The following is a 22,281-nucleotide window of genomic DNA, read 5'->3' as shown; positions in this document are numbered from 1 at the left end:
ATTAAAATTGGTGAAAATATTGGAAATAAAATAAATTAATAAGTCGTGAAGTGGAATTTCTCTTCAAATTCTTAAAAATTAAAAAATTTATACCCATAGAAGACTTGACGATCAATGAAGTCAAAGAGAGGAAAATTGTCAGAGTATATAAATAATATAAACATGGAAAATGTTATATTTATTTAAATACACTTACAATTTTGAAGTATCTTGCAAAATAATTTCATTTGCTAATTGTAGAGTACTTAAATTTTTCAAATAAAATATTTATAAATAAATTTTTTTATTAGACTTTATTTTCAAACTTATTTACTATTTCACAATATTACGGAGTCTGTCTGCCATTTCACGTACTATATGAATGCTAGGGTATTTCAGGCTATCTCGATAGCAGCAATTGGCATTATGAAAGTTAGGCAAAGGAATGTTGAAATGAAACGCAAAACAATGGAAACGAAACTGAAGTCGAGCAAACAGATTCTGAAACTGGAACGACGGAATCTAAGAGATTTTAAATAAAAGAAAATAAAATCAAATATATGTATAATGGGAATTTTGAATAGAACATATACATATATATACATAAATAAGTATATGTGAGTGTACGGGAATTATGTATTCCTCAACTGTTTGTAATTGCACAATTTGGATATGTAACAACTTCCTAGAGTAGTTTGGGAGATATTTAACAATAGACAATCGCAAACATAAATACATATCGAGTATATATAGTATATATGTATGTATATTTTAGCAGAGCTGTCAACATAGGGACTACAAGTAAAATAGTTCAACGTTGGCAAAGTCAAAGGAAATGTTTTTGAACAACCTTTCAGGCAAATACTACATATCAGTTAATATATGGTATAATTATAGTAATTGGATAGTATTTGGTTTATAGTACATACGTTTCGGTTATTGTATTCAGTTTGAAACTCCTCTGTGGAAAATGCATAAATTATACAGATGTATTCGCAACTGGCTCAAGGTATATCTGATGTATTCATATTTATGTGCCATAGGCTTATCATTAACACTAATATTTGTCTCTATAACTGACGACTTCACTAATTATTTCGTAGATAATACAGATACGATTTGTACAACAAACACCGCAAAAGCTTTCAAATCATATATACTATAAATATATGTATATTCCTATAGCTAAAGAGCCATTCAATTCATTCAGTTAGCACATGTACACATACATATATATGTGATATATACATTACATTTGACTATATGAAATTTATATAAACATAAAATCAACAAGGGATTAGTAGAATTTTGTATAGATTTGCTTTTACCTAGACATTTTTTGGGTCAACCAATGCTATTCATAAATCACCTATTTAATACTCTATGTATAATTAGATGAGTAGTGTCATTATTTCTTTGTTCTTTTTCTTTTTAGTTGGTATACCATATAATACCATAATGTATAAATTGTATAAACCGATTTATAAATTCATTTGCGTATATTTAATCAGTACTAACTTTAGGGTATGCACGCCTAAACTCACTATTAACAATTAACTTTACACTATTCGCTTTTATATCATATTGCTTACAATATACATAAATTTTTTTTATAACTTTTATCAAGTGTACATGTGTGTGTGTGTTTATATATAGAGGGGGAAAATATTCAAAATTATAGCTGAATTGTAATTTTAATAAAGCTTAAATTTATACACAAAAGTTTTTCAAATTATTCAATACTTTTTACAAAAGAAAAACAAATAATTGTAATTAAAATATATATGTATATTGTATATTCGTAATGTAACGGAACAAATGTTCAGAATAATAATGACAACTGAGTTTTTCATGTTTGTATTTTTGTCTATAAAATACGGCGACAAAATGCGCATATAGAACACCGTATATACGATACACTAGGTACGCATCCCAATGGAGGACTGCGCCTATTGAATGCTCTATAGGTCAGCGCTTGCCCGCAAAAGTAGACGCTTACTATGTTACACATAATCTAATTGGCTATAACTAAACACGTTTGACGTTTAATTCAGTGAACTAACATTTAAGCATTGAACTTAACTTAGATTACAATCTTAAGGGGGATTTCACTTAAGAGCTAGTACGATCGTTACAAGATAATTTTTTTAATTTTTTTAGAGCGCTTCAGTCGATGAGCTGCAGGGACCGTTATAGCCGTTTATGCGGCCGGAACTGGAGCCGGAAAAGGAAGCGGATCCGGACCCGGAACGGTTGCCTGCGCCAGGGCCTGTTGTTGTTGCTGCGCCGGCTGCCGGCTGCACCAGCTGCTTATAGGTGCTCTCCAGCTTGGGTGGATACTGGAGAAATGTGTGTGGGTTAAGGATATGAAATATATTGGAATGCCAGTCTAGCATACCTCCTGGTTCTCATCTAGCGATGGCAGCAGCTCGTCCAGCGAATTGGGCGTCAGCGGACTGGGCGTGGCCATTGTAACACGACTGAGCGCTCCATGCTGCAGCAGCGCCTCTCCAATTATAATCTGCGGCTTGTTTTGTGTGAGATGCTGCTGCTGCTGGAGGCGGGCCAAGCGCAGTTTCATCTCCTGTCTGATCTCCTTCTGTTGCACCTCCTTCTCGAAACGCATCATGCTGTAGCTGCGCACCGAGGAGCTTGTGCTATGCACAGACGCTAGACTTGGTCTTCGAGAACCTGCAAACGGATATAAGTTCAAAATGTATCAAAACAATATGTTCACTCGAAACTCTGTAGTTCTCTAAGCAGCTTAGTTATTATCGAAGCAGAGGCAGAAGCAGACAGAGAGACAAATAGAGAGATAGTCAGCAAGAAAGAGAGACAGACAGCATAAAGAGAGACAGAGATAGAGAGAGAGAGAGAGATAGAGAGGCAAGGCATCTAATATGTCAAGAAGCTCTAGAAAGGTATCATAAAATATCTATATATCTTTAAAGCGTTGCATATGCATAAATTAAGCAGGCAATTGAGAAGCTAATATATTGAAGGTCTGCTGACTCTGATGAAGACACATCTGATTGTGACACATATTTAATATTCCATGGAAATTTGTCTGCAATTCAAAGTTGAGTTACAAATTTAGTTTTCGATATAGACGAAAATGCAATAAATGCTATGATGGAATCAAATAACCTGTGGATGTCTTTCAATTGCGGCAACAGCGAACAGAACACAGCCTAAGCCTAAGCATTACAATGGTGGCAAAAAAAACTATACCCTGCATATTCATAGTTTATTATATGTTAGATATTAAGACAAAGTTGTATGTTAAAACTCGAATAAATGCTAGAAATGAGTTAAGTATATAAATAAGAGAAACTTTAGCTTTTTCTTAGGAACAAAATGCATTCAGTCTCATTCAGTTAGAAGCGACATAGACAGATTAGATTATCGAATAACAAATAAGATAAAACTTGGGATCGGTTGGTGTGCATTTAATCGATGGAGTGTTCCACACAGTCCACTCACAGGATGCATGCAATTTGGAATATTAAGTGTAAATATTTATATATGTGTGTTCATGTGTGTCTGTAAGTGTGTATGTCTGTGTGTGTGCGTGTAGATATCATAATAATTTGCGTTATTTTGTTTTAAAGAATTAGATAATGGTGTTATAAAAATTTCTGGAAACAGGAACATAGTCACCGCCATATTGCTTCGATATCATATTGTCAAGCTGCAGTTGTATATGGAGTATACATATATATCATTTGCGTTATTATTCAAGTTAGCTTCTGAAATATTTTCAATATTGTTTACAACTTCCGCCGGCTCAACTGCATTTGTGTTTTATTTCATTTTCTTTTAATTTTTAATATTTTGGACTTTTGCTTAGATATTTATGAACTAAACAAACTATCAAATGTTGGAGCTGGAATATATAATTTGATACGTTGTTGTCTTTGTTTTAAGCGCTTTTCTACAATTGTGTGTGTTTTATGTGTCTTTGTATGTTGTATTTATTATTTTATTTATTTTTAAATTTTTTGTAACTTAAACGAAAAGAAACCAAACAATCAACTTTGAAATTTGAAACAGAGATTTGGAAGCACATTTAACATCGATCATTTAGAACATAAGACCAAGAGTTAGAATTTTCGATGGGTTTTGTTTAACTATTTAAGGAATTACTGCAAGTAGATGATTTGAAATGAGCCAATGTACACATCAAATGAAGCCAATGATAAAATGAAGCTAAGGTCAATGTGGTAAAGCAACTGATCTTATAAGAGATATAATCTGAACTACAACAATTTTTATTGCAATCTTATTAAGCGAATACCAATTTACATAAACGAAATTAAAGAAGCCTCGAAATCGATCTCCAAAGTGATCTGCTCGCACATTAAGTATACGTAAATATAAAATTTTTTATTGCCTAGCTAAAATCTCTTCTTTGTCAATGGCTTTTATTCAATCATAATTTTTGTTAAATATATATTAATATTTGTAATTTTATATGAGCATTGAAAAAAATATGCTTCAAAATAAAAATTAAAATTAAAAAATAAATAATAATTTCTAGCTCTAAATATCATATTAAAAATATTTAAAAATATAAATAAAATTAATTTCAAGCCACAAAAATATATAATAATGATAAACTAATTTTAAGATATTAAATTTCATATATAAACAATGGGATAAGGCTTTATATGATTTCATAATATAGCATTGAAAATAATAAATAATATTTCTCTTAATTCAAAAAACTTTTTACTAGATAAAACTCAACATAATGCTTAAAGAGGCCTTAGCTTTAGCCCAAAATAGAAACGACAGTTGAAGCTGAGGCAGTTCACATTGACCTTAACTGAGAGTAAGTGTTTATGATGGAGATTTTGGTACACAATGTATATGCGAAGAGAGCAGGAATTCAAAACACCAATAGAAGAAGAAGAAGAGAACTTATAATGAGAACACATAGTTGCTAGGCGGGATCGAGTTATTGATGGAGGCTACAAATTGGCCAATTGTGATTGTTTGTGATTGACGTTGATGTTGATGTGGATGTTGATGATTGACGCTGAATGACTGCTGACTGATGAGTTGATTTACCGCAAATCTGGGCGTTTCACTCGCCGGCGTGGGCAGGGCGCCAATTTGCAAATGATGCAGCTCGGCACCGCCGCCAATGCCGCTGCCATAGTCGCCATAGCCGCCATAGCCGCTAACGCCAGCGCGACTGCCGGCACCACTGGCACCTAGTGCATCTATGCTATTGAACCCATCATCATTATTATCATCGTCATCATCATAATTATGAATGCCATTCAAGCCCAAGAGGGTCCTAAATCTATCCTGATTCTTTGTCTTCGCCGGCGACAGCTCAAAGCTGAGCAGGTGCCGTTGATGATTCAATTGCTTCTGCAGCTGGCGGTTCATTGAGAGCGTGCTCTCGCAACTGCGGCAGCCGCCAGCGCTGCTACCACCACCAGCCCCGGCCGAGCCGGAGCCGTTGCAGCCGTTGTTCTCGTCAAGATTGTCGCGCGAATGCTGGCTGCAGCCGGCGCCAGATGTGTGACGCGACGAGGCGCGTGAATTTTGTTTGGATACGGCCGTAATGTGACACGATATGAGCAATATGGCGGCCGATCTAGCCGCACCTGTACGAGACGTCGACACCAGTATGCCCTTCGAGTTGCCACCATGTCCGCCGCTGCCGCTGCCGCCGCCGCCGCCGCCGCCGCCACCACCGCCGCTGCTATTGCCGACACCGCCGCCAGCGGCGCCAGTCAAACCGCCGGACGAGGCGCGACGATTACCAAATGACCCTATCGAGCCCGTCGAACGGATGCTGGAACGCGACGATGGACGTGCCGAGTGCACGGTCAGCGGTATGCCTGAATAGAGCACAAAGCATAAAAATCAAGATCAATCCGCAATGCATAAGCCCCCTCCGCCCACTCACCTGTATCGCTGGAGTAGAGTATGGGCGGCGGTATATTCGCATCACCGAAGTTCCGATGCCTCGGATACTTGGTTTTGCTAAACAGATGCAGTACCATGCAAATGAGACCCGCCAGCACCGCAATGCCCGAGGATACGCCCAGCAACGTGGGTAAATCCGAGCTCAGCTCGCTCAGGTCTGTCCAAGAAGAGATAAGCGATTTATCAGGCCAGCTAAGACTGGGACAGTGAGTGTCCTCTCACCTGGTGTGCAAAAGACCCGCCTTGTTGGCTTCGTATAGCTGACAGAGTGAAAGCCGCTGGCGCACTGGCACATCGCATTGTGTCGCACCTGAACACAGAGGGAGTTCTCATCGTTGTAGATGCAGGTCTCGTCGTAGAAACACTGATCGCCCAGTTTCTTAGCTAGACAAATAAAACACAAGTCGAAATATAGAGTTCCAAACTTACATAGATGACATTATATATAATCTCTCACGTTTGGCACAGCCCTTTATCGGTCCCAGCTGCACGGGATAATTGCGCTCGCAACTGCACAACTGCGTCTCCTTATCGCAGGTGACATGCACAAGTTTTGCGTCACACTTCAACTCATTGCATGGCGCTCCAATGTATTTACCTTTAGCTGCAAATCGATTGTTGTCATTGTTATTATCATTAGATTTGACATTACCGCTTTCTTCATAATCAGAGTTATTGTCATTGTCATTGTCATTGTCATTGTCATTGTCATTGTCATTGTCATTGTCATTATCATTGTCATTGTCATTGTCATTGTCATTGTCATTGTCATTGTCATTGTCATTGTCATTGTCATTGTCATTGTCATTGTCATTGTCATTGTCATTGTCATTGTCATTGTCATTGTCATTGTCATTGTCATTGTCATTGTCATTGTCATTGTCATTGTCATTGTCATTGTCATTGTCATTGTCATTGTCATTGTCATTGTCATTGTCATTGTCATTGTCATTGTCATTGTCATTGTCATTGTCATTGTCATTGTCATTGTCATTGTCATTGTCATTGTCATTGTCATTGTCATTGTCATTGCTATTGTCATTGTCATTGTCACCATTAAGTAAATTATTGTAAGCTCTCATGTGTCTATCCCTATCTAGCTTACTCGAGAACAGATTCTAGCGCACGATTATAAATTCATTTTGTAATTGAGAGATTAAATTTGGAATTGACATACATATTTATTAGAAACATAATATTAAATTAAATTATAATTTTGATGCCACTTCATTTGCATCTGCATCTCCAGCCAATATAGAGGGGTTAACAATGTATTTATTACGTACTGTTGGCCTTCCCTTGACCTTTGCCAAAATGTTGCATTGCCAAAATGTTGGCCAGGTTTGTGGCGAGCACACACAAAGACTCACAAAAACACAGACACGTGGCTATAGCCGTGTTGTGTCGGCGAGTTAATTCCCCACAGATCATAATTCTCATAAATTGCACAACAGCTGCAGACTAGGCTAGCCTAGCCTAGCCTTGCCCAGCCTTTTGTTGAGCTCCTTTGGTAACAGCGCAGTAAGACCGTGAGATTGCCAGCTTGTTGCCATGGCTCTATCTGTGCGATTTTGCCGGCTTTTGGCCAGGTCGGTTATTCGTTTGCCTAACAACGCCGCAATGATTCAACGGCTTATTCAATTTATTTTTGGGCCATTCTGCGCACATTCAGCTGGTCCATTTTAGAGGTCAGCTTATGGAGACCATTTACTCGAACTACAATTACCTTATTTATTTCAAGTATTATTAACTAAATTATGCTGGGTAATGCAAATATTTCATAAGTTCTTTTGTTTTTGAAATCAACATTTAAATTTTGTTTTTAATTGAATTATTCATAATTCATGAAATTTCTGAGGTCATTTAACTAGTCTCAAATATTTTGATTACTTTTTTGTAAAAATACAATTGCCCCAACTAAAACCAATTATATGTCAGATCTAATCTCTGAGACCTTTGAAATATTTGTCTTTGTTAATTGTTTCCTTTATAAATTATATTAGCTCATCACTTATTTTACCAACATATCCCTCTCTCTCTCTCTTTCGTTCGTTTTCTCACACTAATCTAATTCATTAATTCGATCTATAAATCGTAACTTTGGATATTTTGAGTAAGATTAACTCGTAAATACAATACTAAATCTGTTTTCAATTGCACGCTGCTTCTTCAATTCATATAGCTCTAAACTAAAAACATATTCTTACTCTGCTGCCTTAAATATTTTCATTTAACTCGATTTCATACGTTATGCAATATTATATTTTCATTCATGTGACTAATTTGCAATTTCAATCTGTCCATATCCACATATCTTTATATCTATATATACTATACTCACCTGACTTATTATTAATCAAGGCATCTAAATCATCCAAGTCATCTGGATAGCTGGCATCGTAATCATCGTCAGGCACATGGGCAACATCGCGTTTTGGTTTCTTTTCGCTTATAGCTAAACTTATTTCTGTTGTTGTTATTTTTGTTGTTATTGTTGTTAGATTCGATTCGACCGACATATTCGTAGTGGTTGAGGATGCTGAGGCGTGCAGCATTAGATAGCCATAGATGAGCACGGCCAGCGTTAAGTAGTAGTGTCCATTGCCATGGCACAAGTGCAGCCAGCTTAAGAGAGCCATGCGGTTTCTATTGTTGTTGTTGTTGTTATTGAGTTGCGGTCGGCGCATTAAAGTGGGCGTGTCGTTGGCCAACTGCAGCGCCGTCAGCTGCAAACGCTGCAGTAGACGGTGCAATGTTAACTTCGCCATTTTCTCATCTTGCGGCAGCTGCCTCAACACATTTTCAACACTTTCGAAACTTTTGTCATTTGCAGCGACTACGCCTATGACTCGATTGCACTCGACTTGTGTGTGGTGCTATTTGTTCTTTGCACTTGTCACAGTTGTCGCACGTCTGATTTGAGTTGAGTTAAGTTAAGTTGTTGCTCACGTTGTTTGCTTTATGCTTTTGCTTTTGCTTTCGATTTTGTACGTTTTGTTCCTGGGCCGCTTTTTGGCAATTGGCCACAGCGCCAATTACGTATACGTTATACGTATATCACGTATACGTCATGCAGTCCGCACGCAGCGCCACGTATGCAGTTGAAGTTTAGCCTCGTTTTGGTTGAATTCGAGTGGCCAAGTTGGCCGCTGCCTGCGCTGCATGATAATTTTATATAATTTGCTCTCATACCAGGAGTGCTCGTGTTGGTGTGGTCATCATCATCAGCAGCAGCAGCAACAACATCGTCGTCATCATCATCATCACCATCATCATCGTTATTATTGGTATTGTTATGATGGGGCGTTGTTATCCACCATCCGCCACCCACCACCGCACCACAGCGTGCATATGACCCAAAAAAATGCGTTGCATGCACTATTTATACATGTGTGTGTGTTCGTGTGTGAATGTGTGAGTGTGGTTGAATTTCGCTATTAATTTCATGCAATCTACAGATTTATTACACGAAATTGTTCCGTTTTGCTGTTTTCATCCACTTGCTGGCTCACTTATCCAGCTAAAATTATACAATAGAAAAGGTCAACGTTAGAAACATATATAAAATTTATCACCGCAATTTGATTGCTGCGCATTGAGCAACTTAATTAGATTGAATAGAGCTTTGATAAGCTAACAGTAACGGGAATTATTGTTTATAAATTATCTGCATAATATTGATATATTGGGGTTTGTATTATTTTGCAATTTCAATACTTAATTAAAGCTATCGATGTGATTTAGGCATTTGTCTTATATCTTTCAATAATTCATTGGCGCTAACGAGCCCAATACTCAAGGCCAACATTGTAGACAATATTGCTGGCATAGCACCACACACATTGTTCAAGAAGGAAGATAGAATTTATGACCATTCGGACAAAACACTTGAGCCCTCTGCTCCAATTCCCCACCGTGGGAGACATAAGTTATTTAATATGTATTTAAACTAAAAGCGTTGCTCTTCAGAGCGACTATTAGTTTAACATAAGGCTGGTCTTATTACATATGTATGTATGTACTAGAGTGCTGCATGAATTCCAGAAAAACGGTGTTTCGAGTTTTCTTACTTGTTATACCCTGAACCCATTGAAAATGGGAAATCAGGGTATAATAGTTTTATGAAAAAGTATGCAACGGGCAGAAGGAACCATCGCAGACCCCATAAAGTATATATTCTTGATCAGAACGACGAGCTGAATCGATATAGCTCTGTCCGTCCATCCGTCCGTCTGTATGAGCAAACCGATATGCATACTCGTGTATACCATTGGCAGTACAAGTTTATCTTATTTTTTCAATAACTCATCCGATAACTTTTTATCGAGAATAATCGAAATATTGATTTTGTTTTTTTCAGCCTAATTTGAACATTTTTGGACCTAGAAACTTTAGATTTACTGTGTACATACAGTTGATCGATACGAAGATTTTGTAATTTACAGATTTTACATACCACGCCCCCTTCTACAAAAGAAATTATTCAACAACAAAATTCTCATAATATTGCCCACACTGCAGCGCACTCCAAGTGCAGTCGCAGCTAACTGCGCGTGATTATACGTGCGCGTGGATGTGTGTGTATGCATGTGTGCATAAAAGAAGTGCAGAATGAGTAGAATATCAGTTTAGAGGGTTCAGGGTATCTCCTAGTCGAGCAGTCTCGACTAGAGCTTTCTTACTTGTTTTTGTTGAGTTTACAAATTTTTTAACTTAATTTCATCCTTATTAAATAATTAATGCATCCACAGATGTAACACCCGTATTAAATAGATTCGATTTACTTAATTCTTTTTCTATGGGTTAGTTATGCATTGCATTTTTTTGTTGAGTTTACAAATTTTTATACCTGAGCCCATTGCAAATGGGAAATCAGGGTATAATGGTTTTTGAAAAAGTATGTAACGGGCAGAAGGAATCATCGCAAACCCCATAAAGTATATATATTCTTGATCAGCACGACAAGCCGTCTGTCTGTCCGTCCGTCCGTCCGTATGAGCAAACTGATCTTAGAAGATTTAAGAGCTAGAGAGCTGAAATTTGGTATACATACTCGTGTATACCATAGGCAGTACAAGTTTATCTTATTCTTTCGATAACTCATCCGATTACTTTTGATCGAGAATAATCGAAAATTCGACTTTGTTTTTTTTTTCAGCCTAATTTGGAGACTTCAAATTTACATTGTATATGAAGTTAATGGATACAAAGATTTTGTAATGAGTAGAATACCAGCTTAGAGGGTTCAGGGTATCTCCGAGTCCAGCAGTCTCGAGTGGAGACTTGTTTAGCTTAATTTCATTCTTAATAAATAATTAATAAATCCACTGGAACTGGAGCTATAAATATGCGAGATTCAGTTGCAGTCAGCAGCAGTCAGCGAGCCTCAAGCATGAGAGCAGTTTTAGTGATATTCTTTCTAGTTGCAGTCGTGCAATGCATGCATTTGCCATGCTGTCAGTGATGAGGAGTGGAATTCCTACAAAAAACTGTACAATAAAAATTACGCTACGTCGAGCGAGGATCGGTTACGCAGGCAAATATACAAAGACAACAAAAATCAATTTGAGACGCACAATGCGCGGTTCGCAGCAGGACTGGAGACCTGGGAAATGGGCGTTAATCAATTCACGGATCTGACATTGGAGGAGTTTCAGATGATGTCGTGCAGCTCTCCCTTGGAAGATGTCCGGGCACAATATATTTATATCCCACCCGCCAATCTTAAGCTGCCGAAGAGTGTGGACTGGCGCAAGAAGAAAGCTGTGAGCGGCATTAGATACGCGGGCAAATGCCGTAGCTGTTATGCGTTTGCGGCAGTCGCGGCAATTGAGTCTCATCAGTTTCTTAAGACCGGGAAAATGATTGAGCTGTCAGAGCAGAATCTGATCGACTGTTCGAGTAACCCGCCCTACACGAACAAGGGCTGCTCCTCCGGCCATGTTGACGAATCTCTGAGGTACGTTAAGGAAAACGGCATCAATACCCGCAGCTCATATGGCTACGAAGAAAAGCGGGGCAAATGTCGCTTCAGGAAGGATCACAATGGAGCTAACGTCGCGGCCAGCGTCATGGTCAAACGTAATGATGAGTACGCTCTGCAGGCAGCCGTAGCCACAATAGGACCCGTTATAGTGACCATCACTACTCAGCATATGCAGGGTTATATATCGGGAATTGCTCAAAAACCCTGCACCAAAAATAATACCTACCTTTCCATGTTAGTGGTGGGCTACGGTACGGATAAAGGACGCGATTATTGGCTACTGAAAAACGCCTGGGGAAAATGGGGCGAATCTGGCTACATCCGCGTAGCCCGCAATAAAAACAATTACTGCGGGATCGCTAGCTGGCCCGTTTTTCCAGTGATATAAGTACATATTATGTAAAATTATTATCGGGGATGAATACACCGGGTTTTCTATATATAAAAATATAGATATACAGTACCGAGCAAAAGTGAGTGAACGTTTCACAGCTTTGACTTTCATCACGCATAACAATAAAACCATACAAGCAAATTAAGATTTTGTTTTTTTTTCACTTGTTTATTAGTTTGTTCTTAACAAATAGAAAAAGTTGCAACCTTAAATTAGCCAAATTCAAAGAATTAAAAATAAAAAACCAAAAAAATCCACATAAACTCAATTTTGCACGTTTCATGAATTGCCAATATTTTGTTTGGCGCTTCTACTTCTCTTCTCAGCCGAAATCATGCAGATTTCCCCATAACTTAGTTCCTTGGGTATTCTTCTTAGTCGTAGATTGAGCATGTATATTTACCGTTATCTTAGTTCTTTTAATATTCTTATTTGTAAAGCGATTAGAAGCGCATTTTCTTTTCGCAACAAATTTAAAATAATTGGTGAAAAATAATTTTAAAATGTGGAAAATTTCAGTCGACATTGAAAATAGTGGTGTGTGCCTGACCGGGAAGGACTTTCCTTCGAGTACTATTGCCGAAAAGCTTGGAATCAGCCGAAATTTGACTCCGAAAACTCAAGTCAAAGGTTGCAAAAAACTGTTGTCGGGCTCTGATGCTCGTCTAATGACGTCGAAAATGAAGAAAGACAAGCTTCCAGCACCAAAGGGTTCTTCTCTAGCGATTAATAAAAGTGTTAGCAAATGGACTGCTAGAAGAGAAATTCGTGGCTTCGGATATGTATCATTCGTTAAAAAACAAACCTGCATTGTCCGAAAAAATTGTGAAGGCGCGTTTGAAATTTGCAAGGGATCACAAAAACTGGAGCATTGATGATTGGAAACGAGTTGTCTGGTCAGATGAATTAAAATTCAACCGTTTCCAATCATATGGAAATTAATATTGCTGGTGCAGACCTGGGGAAAGAATTCAACATCATGTAAAGGAAATTGTCAAACATGGCTGCGGCAGCATTCAGGGTATCTCCTTGTCGAGTAGTCTCGACTAGAGCACTCTTATTCTCTTGTTTTAATTATAAATTGAAGTAAGCATTAAGATATGTTAGTTAAGTTAGGCAGACATACAGCCATATTGTACAGGATTATATATTATATGTAATACATTATTGTCTAACTGCAAATCATAAGTAATATTTTCTTACCAATGCTAAAACTAAAAAAAATACTCCTTCATAGAAATAAACAAAGTGAGTGACTTCAGTCTCCCTCTATATAAAGCCTAGCCTGTTGTGGAGATTCGTCAGTCGCTCTCCTGATCTTCTGGCGCTCAGTCGCATTTCCGTGAAACGCTTGGGGTAATTGTTCTTAATATGTTTATCCCTTTCTTTTAAAAACTCGTGGAACTCGTTATGATAATAATTATCAATGATCGTGATGCGTCATGATGTAATGATCATATTGTTCAAAATGTTTTTGTTTTTTTATATTATTGCAATGCCTACATACATATATATATACATACATACATATAAATAATATACATATAGTATATACATATGTACATACAAGTTAAATTATCATTAATTAAAATTGATAAAAAAAAATATAATAATTGGATTTGCATTCGAAGTTTGATCTTTATTGATGTTTATTCTTTTGACTCCAATTAGCAACTGATTTACTTAAATCAAATCTATCCCTAACAAGCTGTGGCTTTGCGGCAGCTACGTTGACAGCGATGTCATCGGCCTGCTTTTATTATTATTATTATTTTATTTTGGCATAAATTTATTTGTTGTTAACTTATATAATTATGTTTACAATTGCAAATGTAATCTTTGTAAGCCAACACTACTAAAAATACTACTATTACTAATTTTAGTTGAATTATTATATATGATATATTATACATATATAATATATTATATAAATGATATTCAAATACATATATAATAGATGCTATGCATATGTAGATAAAAGATTTTCAGAAAATGTCAACAACAACATCCGTCTTATCTCCATCCTAATCAAAACTTTTTCTTTTCTTTCAGTGTTTACACTGGCGAAAAACATGCTCAAGGTCATGATTTCCTGATTGGTCAAAGGCGTCTAGATGTCAAGATGTCACGCAAGCAAAGTATTTCCCGCTCTGAGTGGATGAGGTCTTAAAAGATTTCAGACAGTAAGGCCAACAGCTCTTTAATTAATAAGGAAAGCGAAGCGGAAGAGGAAAGCCTCGAAAGATAGCAAAATAGGATTAAGAACAAGACATTAATGAAAGAGGAATAAATAACTGTGACGCAGTAGACATAGAAAAGAAATAGAGAGAAAGAAATGGAGAGATAACGAAAAATTACAACAAATAAATACATTTGCAGGCACAATCGATAAAAGACAAATTCTGTTTCAATAATATATGACAAATATCAGCAGAATGATAACGAAAATAACATGTTACGGAATATAGAGATAGTCTTATTTCCTAAAATACAAAGTTAAATTATTTGTTTAATTGTTTATTTCTATGCATATATGCATATATGTTAATTTTTTATTTTACAAATTAAGACTTTTATGCACAAGTTATATTTTATATTATATAACTTAATTATTTACTTAATAGATTAAAAGCATTGATTGGAGTGCATGAACTGAACGAGTTACGCAACTCGTCTGTGACTTATATAAGTGAGTATTATATGCGAATGTAGCAATCATGCACAACAGAAATTAGTTTGTTGATAAATTATAGAAGAGCATATAAATAAATACAATTATGTACATATAAATAAATTTATATATATATTCTTTAGCAAGGAATTCATCCAGTTAATCAATAATGTATGTCCGGTTTTGTCTTTCCATAGATTTGCCTTCTAACATTACTATTTATTTATTGATGATATGAATAGTGTGTTTTAATTCGTATCGTTAATAAATAATTACCAAAATTGATATAATAATTGAATTATTATTTATTTGGACAAATTTTTATTCATGAATCTATTTTAATTTTCGTTTATATTTCAATTTTTAGAATTATTTTTAGAGTTCCTTGGCTATGAATAGACTGCAAATATAATATAAATATATATTTATTGATATATATGTATAGTTCACCTAATATACCCCAATAAAATTGGCATTAATTTGTAAAAGTGTAATAAATGTGACGTCAAGTCCGTGTTGACTTGATTTTCTTGTCAGAATTTCAATTGGATTTTATGCATCCACATAAGCAGACGCCATATAAGTGCGCTGACAGCCATAAATAGCAGCCAGAGCGGCTGCCAAGGGTAATTAAAATTTAAAAGCAGCCTATGCCACCCACTAGCAACAATTGTTAAATAGCAACACCAACAGCAATAGCAACAACAATAACAATAAACTGCAACAACAATGATTCCATTGTTTTCACTTCAAACCCAACATCCTGACATTGACAATGCCAACAAGAAATTCACTGCGCTGTGCTGCGGCAAGCTTATAACGTTAAAGTATTATAGTTGGCCTTAACTGACTTTGCAATACCCGCTTATGGTAGAGAAAAGGCAACGTTTGTGTTTAAATCTAAGTAATTTGATTGTCATCGAAAATTAACGATATGTATGGTCAGCTATAGTGTGACTTTAAATACGATACCTATATACTGCTGATTCTTCGATCAAAGCTCCAGACGGTTGACCATGCAATGAAACTTTGAAATTAATATGTGAACAAAGTTTCCGATAGACTTAATATTTTTATGATCGTATCTATTCCCTATTTGACTTCAGCAGTCAGGCACCTAATACTCCCTTGTTTTTCATTGTGAACGTGTATAAAAGCCACATCATCGTATCCAAGTGTTTGTCTGGCATATAGTGTTAGTCGAGCCGCCGAACCCCTCCCAGCCATTGTTAACACACCCACACGCCCTCACACCGCACCACACACACACACACACACACACGCACACACACACCACCCAAAGCATTCAGCAATTGCATAGACACTTCAACTGCCGCAACACTCGCTGCCACCCGCTGAGGCAGCTTAGTGTGTGCCAAAGTGTGGCAACAATCTGAATCATCGTTTTAGTGGATGCTCCTCTTCCTTTCCGTTCTCTGTTCTCCGTTCTCTATTTCCGCAACGCTTGCAAAAAAAAAAAAAAAACAAACAAAACAAAAAAACTGCCTCTCAGTCAATGTTAATATCTGTAGCTGATGCCTTAAGAGCAAAATGCGATAATGTTCTCTAAACAATGAACGAATGCCATAAAAATAGCCGTCTATAGCAAGTGGGCTGTGTGTGTTGTGTGCGTATGTTTGTGTGAGTGTGTTTAGTGCCATGGCGAGCCTGAAGTGGATTTCTGATTAAATTAAATACATATTTCTTTGGCGTGGATAGAAACGCTGTGTGTACGCCTTGATTTGATTTATGCTTTTTATATCAAATTAATATTTATTTTCTATTGAACTAATACATGATAATAAATAAATTTCGAGTGATTGATGTTTAAGTACATGGAACATCAATTCATATTGTTGATGAATCCTGGAATTGAACTTTTTTTATGTGAATAGCATAACTGATTATTTGTATTAGCCTAAACTCTTAAAATATTGTAAAGTACCATTCACAAAATCATGTAATTATAACAAAGAGTGAAATAAATTGAAATTGAAATAAATTTTGAAAATAAATCATATCATTTTATGACACGTTTGAATTCAATAATAAATTTGAAAAATATTATTAGATAATTTGATAAGGAATTAATACTTTTCATTTACATATTTATTTAATTTCATATAATATTATATAATATTTCATACTAAATATAATATGAGATGTTTTCAATATTTTATAATATTTCTTACTGAATATAAATATTATATGTATAGGGAAAGTCAAGTTTAAGTACATGCATGAAAGTTGATTTCTTTTACAAAACATTTAATTTATTTAACACTTCATCATCTTTAAAACCTTAACCATTACGAATACTATAACTAATTTGCATTATTTATTTGTTTACCTATTCTATTTTTCACTCATACAGAAAAAAAAAATTAAGATTAAAAAAATGTTTTTGATTATTTCAAATTAATAATCATAGGCATTTATATAACATTTTGCCCCTGCCATTTACTTTATACAAGAAACTCTTTTTATGGCGCCAAGTTTTATATTTTATGTGACATTTTATTGCTGTGTCGCCGTCGTCATAAATCTTCGTATATTATATAAATGATAATAATTTAATTATGATATATTACGCACGGCTGTGGGCGAGTGGCAAATGCAATTTAAGTTGAATTGAATTGCAACAAAATAAATGGCTCATATGGAATTTATTTGTACGCTCTTGCAGACCATTAAAGAAAAAAGTCCATAATCCAAAACGTTTTACGTGGAAATTCTAACCGCGTGGAAAAACGGAAATTGCGATTGCAGCACGCACAACAACAAGCAGGTTAGCCAAGGCAATGATGAGCAAGGGAGTTAGAGAAAGAGGAAGGGTAGGCCACTTTGCCTTTAGTGGACAACGCGCGCCCATAACACGCGTATAATTGGTTGTATATGTTTGTGCGTGTGTGTGTGTGTGTGTAGGTGAGTATGAAATGGCGAGCGGGCGAGTGAGCGAACGAACGACGCAACGAAGTTACTTCGTATTTGGCAACTCTCACGAGAGTGCGCGTCGTGCCCTCGAGAGCAGAGCTGGGCAAACGGTATATAAGATTTCGTGAAGCATGCATGTTCTGTACGTGTGTGCGATTACAAGTGTGTGTTCGTTTTTAGGCACTGATAAAAGCAAATTTACATGTGCCGCCGTCACAGCTTGAACCTCGCCTCCTTCAATACAGCGCCTACGACAACGACTACGTCGGTCACGGATTTCACTTGTGTACGAAGAGTGAGGCTGTAGTTGTGAGTGTGTGCATATGTATATATGTAGATGTCGTTTAAAATGTAGGTTACACACAGCGAAACATCTACTAGCACACACATAGACATAAAAACATATATATATGTACATATATATGTATATGGCTGCATACGTAAAATAGTTTCCTTTCAAATGCGCTTGTCAAAGGCTTTTCTCTGGAGTTTTTAATGCAGGCTTTTGTTTGAAATAAAATATTGTGTGCTAAAAAATAAATAATAATAATAATAATAATAAAATCATATTTCTTGGAGTAATTTACTGTCCGATTTTAGCGAAGGACTTAACTAACTGTACTCTTCTTTTCCAAACACCCTTAATTACAACTTAACTAGTTTTACATAATTTACTATCAAATATTTTAGGTCAATTTGAATTTTCATTCGAAACACAAGAACTAAGGTAAGGGCAAATAATGTCAAAGACACCGATACACAATTTAGAATATAAATACCTATTTGTGTGTATATAACAGATATATACACAATTGGGATAAACAACAACAATAGATATGCTTACCAAGCAAAGTGTAGAAAACTCGCATTTTATTGTTATGTTCGTTCGTTATTTATGAATTTCATATCATTTTCACAACTTTTGATTGGGGAATTTTCTTATTTACACATTTTAATTTAGAAAAATAAAATGCCGTCAAAGCGTAATGGAATTGTTTTCGCTACACGCACTTGTACGGATACTTCTCAATGCATTGCGAGTGTGTACATATATTTGTATGTACGTTTATTCACAGTGCACACTTCCACGTCTTGCACGTCGGCTAATCGCACTAAAGCATTTATATAGCACTCTTTTTTGGGCTACGGCAAATAAGTACTATAGAGACATGGATATGTGTGTGTGCTTTTATATAGTTGTGCACTTTTCACTCGTGTTGTTGTGTTACACACTGTCACTCACTGCACGGACGTTTTAGTCTTGAATAGTGGCAATGCTGCTCGCTTGGTGGTTGCTTGGCATCTGTTCGGGTCCTGGGCAGCGAGGGTTTTAAAGCTCGCATCGAAGAGACCAGCTAGCAGTGAGAGTGCGCCTAGATAACTGAGAGTAGCATATTACAAATCCACAACAATCAGCTGTTCTCTATTATCCTTACGTGTTTTAAAATTTCGCGCCATTTGACAGTTGAACAGTTGGCAGTTGAACGATAAGTATTGGTATTTAATAGTTTGTTAGTTTTGGTCACACGCTTCTTGTTAATATGATAAGTTCAGCTTTTAACAGCGCTTATCTTGAGCTGTGCAAGCTATCTCTCTCGCACACTCTGTTAATTGGCTGGGCTGGTCACACAAATAATACGATCAAATTCTAAGGTTAACAGCTGTTAGTTTTAACAGTCGACTATCTCACTCATTCATTCTCTCTCTCTACTCTCTCTTTGCTCATGCTAGCTTTCGTCGTTTGATGCGCCATAGCAGCAATTCAATAGGGTTTTGTCTTTTAACGCAAGTGCATTTTATTTGGAGTAGGCTGCAGGCGAAATAATAGATATAGACATTGAAAATTTAAAACAAAATGCGTTCGTGGTTAACTTTAGCATTGCTGGTGTGCATTGCACTGGCAGGTGAGTAATACTACATAAATTTAAAATGTAAAAGCAGCAAACGAAGATTGAATTTAAATCGTCTATGCGGCTTTTTCGCTTGACATTTGTGTTAGTTATATGTGTGTGTGTGGGTGCGTGTGTGTGTGTTATACATGAATACGTGTGTATGTGGGCTTATGTGTAACAAAAGCGTGGCGTGAGCCCATTTACATGTGTGTGCATGTGTAGCAATGGCTGCTGGTACCGCAATAGTTTGCTAAAATTCCGTTTGTTACTTTTTCCTATGCATTTTTTCAGCTCAAGCCACAAAGCCGCCTCGTTGGGATCCCAATTACATAGTGAAAGGCACTCTCTATATACCCTACGCTGAGATAGCTGAACCCTTTTACGCCTGGTATGACAAGAACACGAAACGCTCTCGCATTGATTACTATGGCGGCATGGTGAAGACCTATCAGCTGGCCGGCGAGGGTCAATATGGCACCGCACTGAAACTGGCGCCCATTTCCACAAAGGAGGAACTAAACAAGCTGAGCTGCCTGCAGGTAAATGGAACCGCCGACCAGGTAGTGGAAATCCAAAGTATATTGCCCGATGCGAAGCCATTTGCTCTGATTGGCACTGAATCTTTCCTCGGCTATACGTGCGACAAGTTCCGCTTGGAGCAGACAATTGGCCAGAAGAAGAATGTTTACACACTGTGGGTGCGCTACAAAAAGTCGCCTCATTATCCGGGTAGTCGAATGCCCATTCCAGTGCGTTACGAGATGCGCGGCTACAATACCCTGTTGGGCTCCCATTATGATCATTATTATCTGGACTATGATAGCTATGAGCACGATGAGATACCCAATGAAGTCTTTGAGATTGATGAGAGTCTCACCTGCACTGGCTTCCCGGGCCCGGGTCACTTTGCCACCTTCAATCCGATGCATGAGTTCATCTCCGGAAGCGATGAGCATGTGGAAAAGGCATTCCATCACTTCAAACGCAAGCATGCCATCGACTACAGCACCGAGAAGGAGCATGAGCATCGCAAGAATATTTTCAGACAGAACTTGCGATACATCCATTCCAAGAATCGTGCCAAGCTCACCTACAAACTGGCCGTCAACCACCTGGCAGATAAGACAGATGAGGAGATGAAGGCACGTCGTGGCTACAAGTCATCTGGTGGCTACAACTCGGGCAAACCTTTTCCCTATGATGTGGAAAAGTTCAAGGATGAGATACCCTCGCAATACGATTGGCGTCTCTTTGGCGCTGTCAGTCCCGTGAAGGGTGAGTGCTTCTGACATCGCGTTAATTTCTATAACAATACCTTCTTGATTCACAGATCAATCGGTGTGCGGCTCGTGCTGGTCTTTTGGAACCGTAGGTCATCTGGAGGGCGCGTACTTCCTCAAGAACGGTGGCAATTTGGTTCGTCTCTCGCAGCAGGCGTTGATCGACTGCTCCTGGGGCTATGGCAACAATGGCTGTGATGGTGGCGAGGACTTCCGCGTATACCAATGGATGATGCAAGTCGGCGGCGTGCCCACAGAGGAGGAATATGGTCCCTATTTGGGTCAGGACGGCTATTGCCACGTGAATAACGTGACGCTTGTCGCTCCGATCAAGGGCTTTGTCAATGTCACTAGCAACGATCCGAATGCCTTCAAATTGGCAATGCTTAAGCACGGCCCACTCTCAGTGGCCATTGACGCCTCACCAAAAACCTTTAGCTTCTACTCGAATGGCGTCTACTACGAGCCGGAGTGTAAGAACGATGTGGATGGCCTCGATCATGCCGTATTGGCCGTTGGCTATGGTACCATCAACGGCGAGGATTACTGGCTGGTGAAGAACTCTTGGTCGACCTACTGGGGCAACGATGGCTACATTTTAATGTCTGCACGCAAAAACAACTGCGGCGTCATGACCATGCCCACCTATGTCGAAATGTAAACTCTCAAATATCTATATATAGTCACCTTTGCATATATTGTACAATTTAATTTTTTATATATTCTACATTGTGTCACGCCCCGCGGGCTCTAAAAGGAACAAGCAATAAAGCATATGTCAATACTCTTTTCGTAATCCCAGTCTTTGGCCTCTTATCTCAAACTAAAGCATATAGCTCTATAAAGCTCTACGATTCCACAGCTATATCTCTATGCCGTTCGCTCTGACCCCAACTACACTCTGGCGATAAGTTTTAGATGACAATGACCAGCTAGGCACTGCACTTTGCTCACTTTATCGCAACTGTTGCTATTCTCGGATGAGCTAATATCAAGTATTGCCTTATGGAAATAAGAGATTGGCCAATTGACGTTTGCTAACCATAATTATAATAACAAACATCCCCTTAAGGAAAATTCCCATGTCAAGCAGGAAAACACATTTAACGTTTATAATTTTATTTCGTTTTATTTGTTTTTCGTTTTTCTTTTTACTGTGGTAAAGAATCTTACGAATCCAATTTGTTTTAATGTATTTT

The 22,281-nt window shown here is 37.3% G+C and overlaps 4 protein-coding genes across 5 annotated transcripts; 2 read left to right on the top strand and 2 right to left on the bottom strand.

Moving 5' to 3' along the window:
- Positions 1 to 1,717: 1,717 nt before the first annotated feature.
- LOC26528108 lies at positions 1,718 to 2,608 on the bottom strand. The gene is made up of 2 exons (XM_015162736.3): positions 2,378 to 2,608; positions 1,718 to 2,318 (listed from the first exon to the last, which is right to left on the bottom strand). Exons 1-2 carry the CDS (start codon positions 2,606 to 2,608, stop codon positions 2,136 to 2,138), a joined length of 414 nt encoding a protein of 137 aa, XP_015018222.1. The 3' UTR covers positions 1,718 to 2,135.
- LOC6583098 lies at positions 2,567 to 19,359 on the bottom strand. 2 transcript variants are annotated; one of them, XM_015162735.3, is made up of 7 exons: positions 18,755 to 19,357; positions 8,267 to 9,445; positions 6,383 to 6,529; positions 6,148 to 6,309; positions 5,906 to 6,082; positions 5,053 to 5,837; positions 2,567 to 2,670 (listed from the first exon to the last, which is right to left on the bottom strand). In XM_015162735.3, the coding sequence occupies exons 2-7, from the start codon at positions 8,691 to 8,693 to the stop codon at positions 2,650 to 2,652; spliced, it is 1,719 nt and encodes a 572-aa protein (XP_015018221.1). In that variant the 5' UTR covers positions 8,694 to 9,445; positions 18,755 to 19,357; the 3' UTR covers positions 2,567 to 2,649. The 2 variants fall into 2 exon arrangements, with proteins under 2 accessions (XP_015018221.1, XP_002008776.2); XM_002008740.4 differs by lacking the exon at positions 2,567 to 2,670 and having other exon boundaries at positions 4,575 to 5,837; positions 18,755 to 19,359.
- On the top strand, positions 11,287 to 12,450 carry LOC6583097 (cathepsin L). The gene has a single exon (XM_002008739.4). The coding sequence runs from the start codon at positions 11,538 to 11,540 to the stop codon at positions 12,297 to 12,299; it is 762 nt and encodes a 253-aa protein (XP_002008775.1). The 5' UTR covers positions 11,287 to 11,537; the 3' UTR covers positions 12,300 to 12,450.
- Positions 19,360 to 19,661: 302 nt separating the features above from the next.
- LOC6583096 (digestive cysteine proteinase 1) lies at positions 19,662 to 21,878 on the top strand. Its single transcript, XM_002008738.4, has 3 exons — positions 19,662 to 19,814; positions 20,094 to 21,077; positions 21,133 to 21,878. Exons 1-3 carry the CDS (start codon positions 19,766 to 19,768, stop codon positions 21,741 to 21,743), a joined length of 1,644 nt encoding a protein of 547 aa, XP_002008774.1. The 5' UTR covers positions 19,662 to 19,765; the 3' UTR covers positions 21,744 to 21,878.
- The last annotated feature ends 403 nt before the right edge of the window (positions 21,879 to 22,281 follow it).

This window comes from Drosophila mojavensis, unplaced genomic scaffold (genome assembly GCF_018153725.1).
Source record: "Drosophila mojavensis isolate 15081-1352.22 unplaced genomic scaffold, ASM1815372v1 contig_74, whole genome shotgun sequence".
NCBI classification, from domain to species: Eukaryota; Metazoa; Arthropoda; class Insecta; order Diptera; family Drosophilidae; genus Drosophila; species Drosophila mojavensis.
Note: the sequence above shows the minus strand (reverse complement) of the source record. Positions and strands in the feature narration are given on the sequence as shown.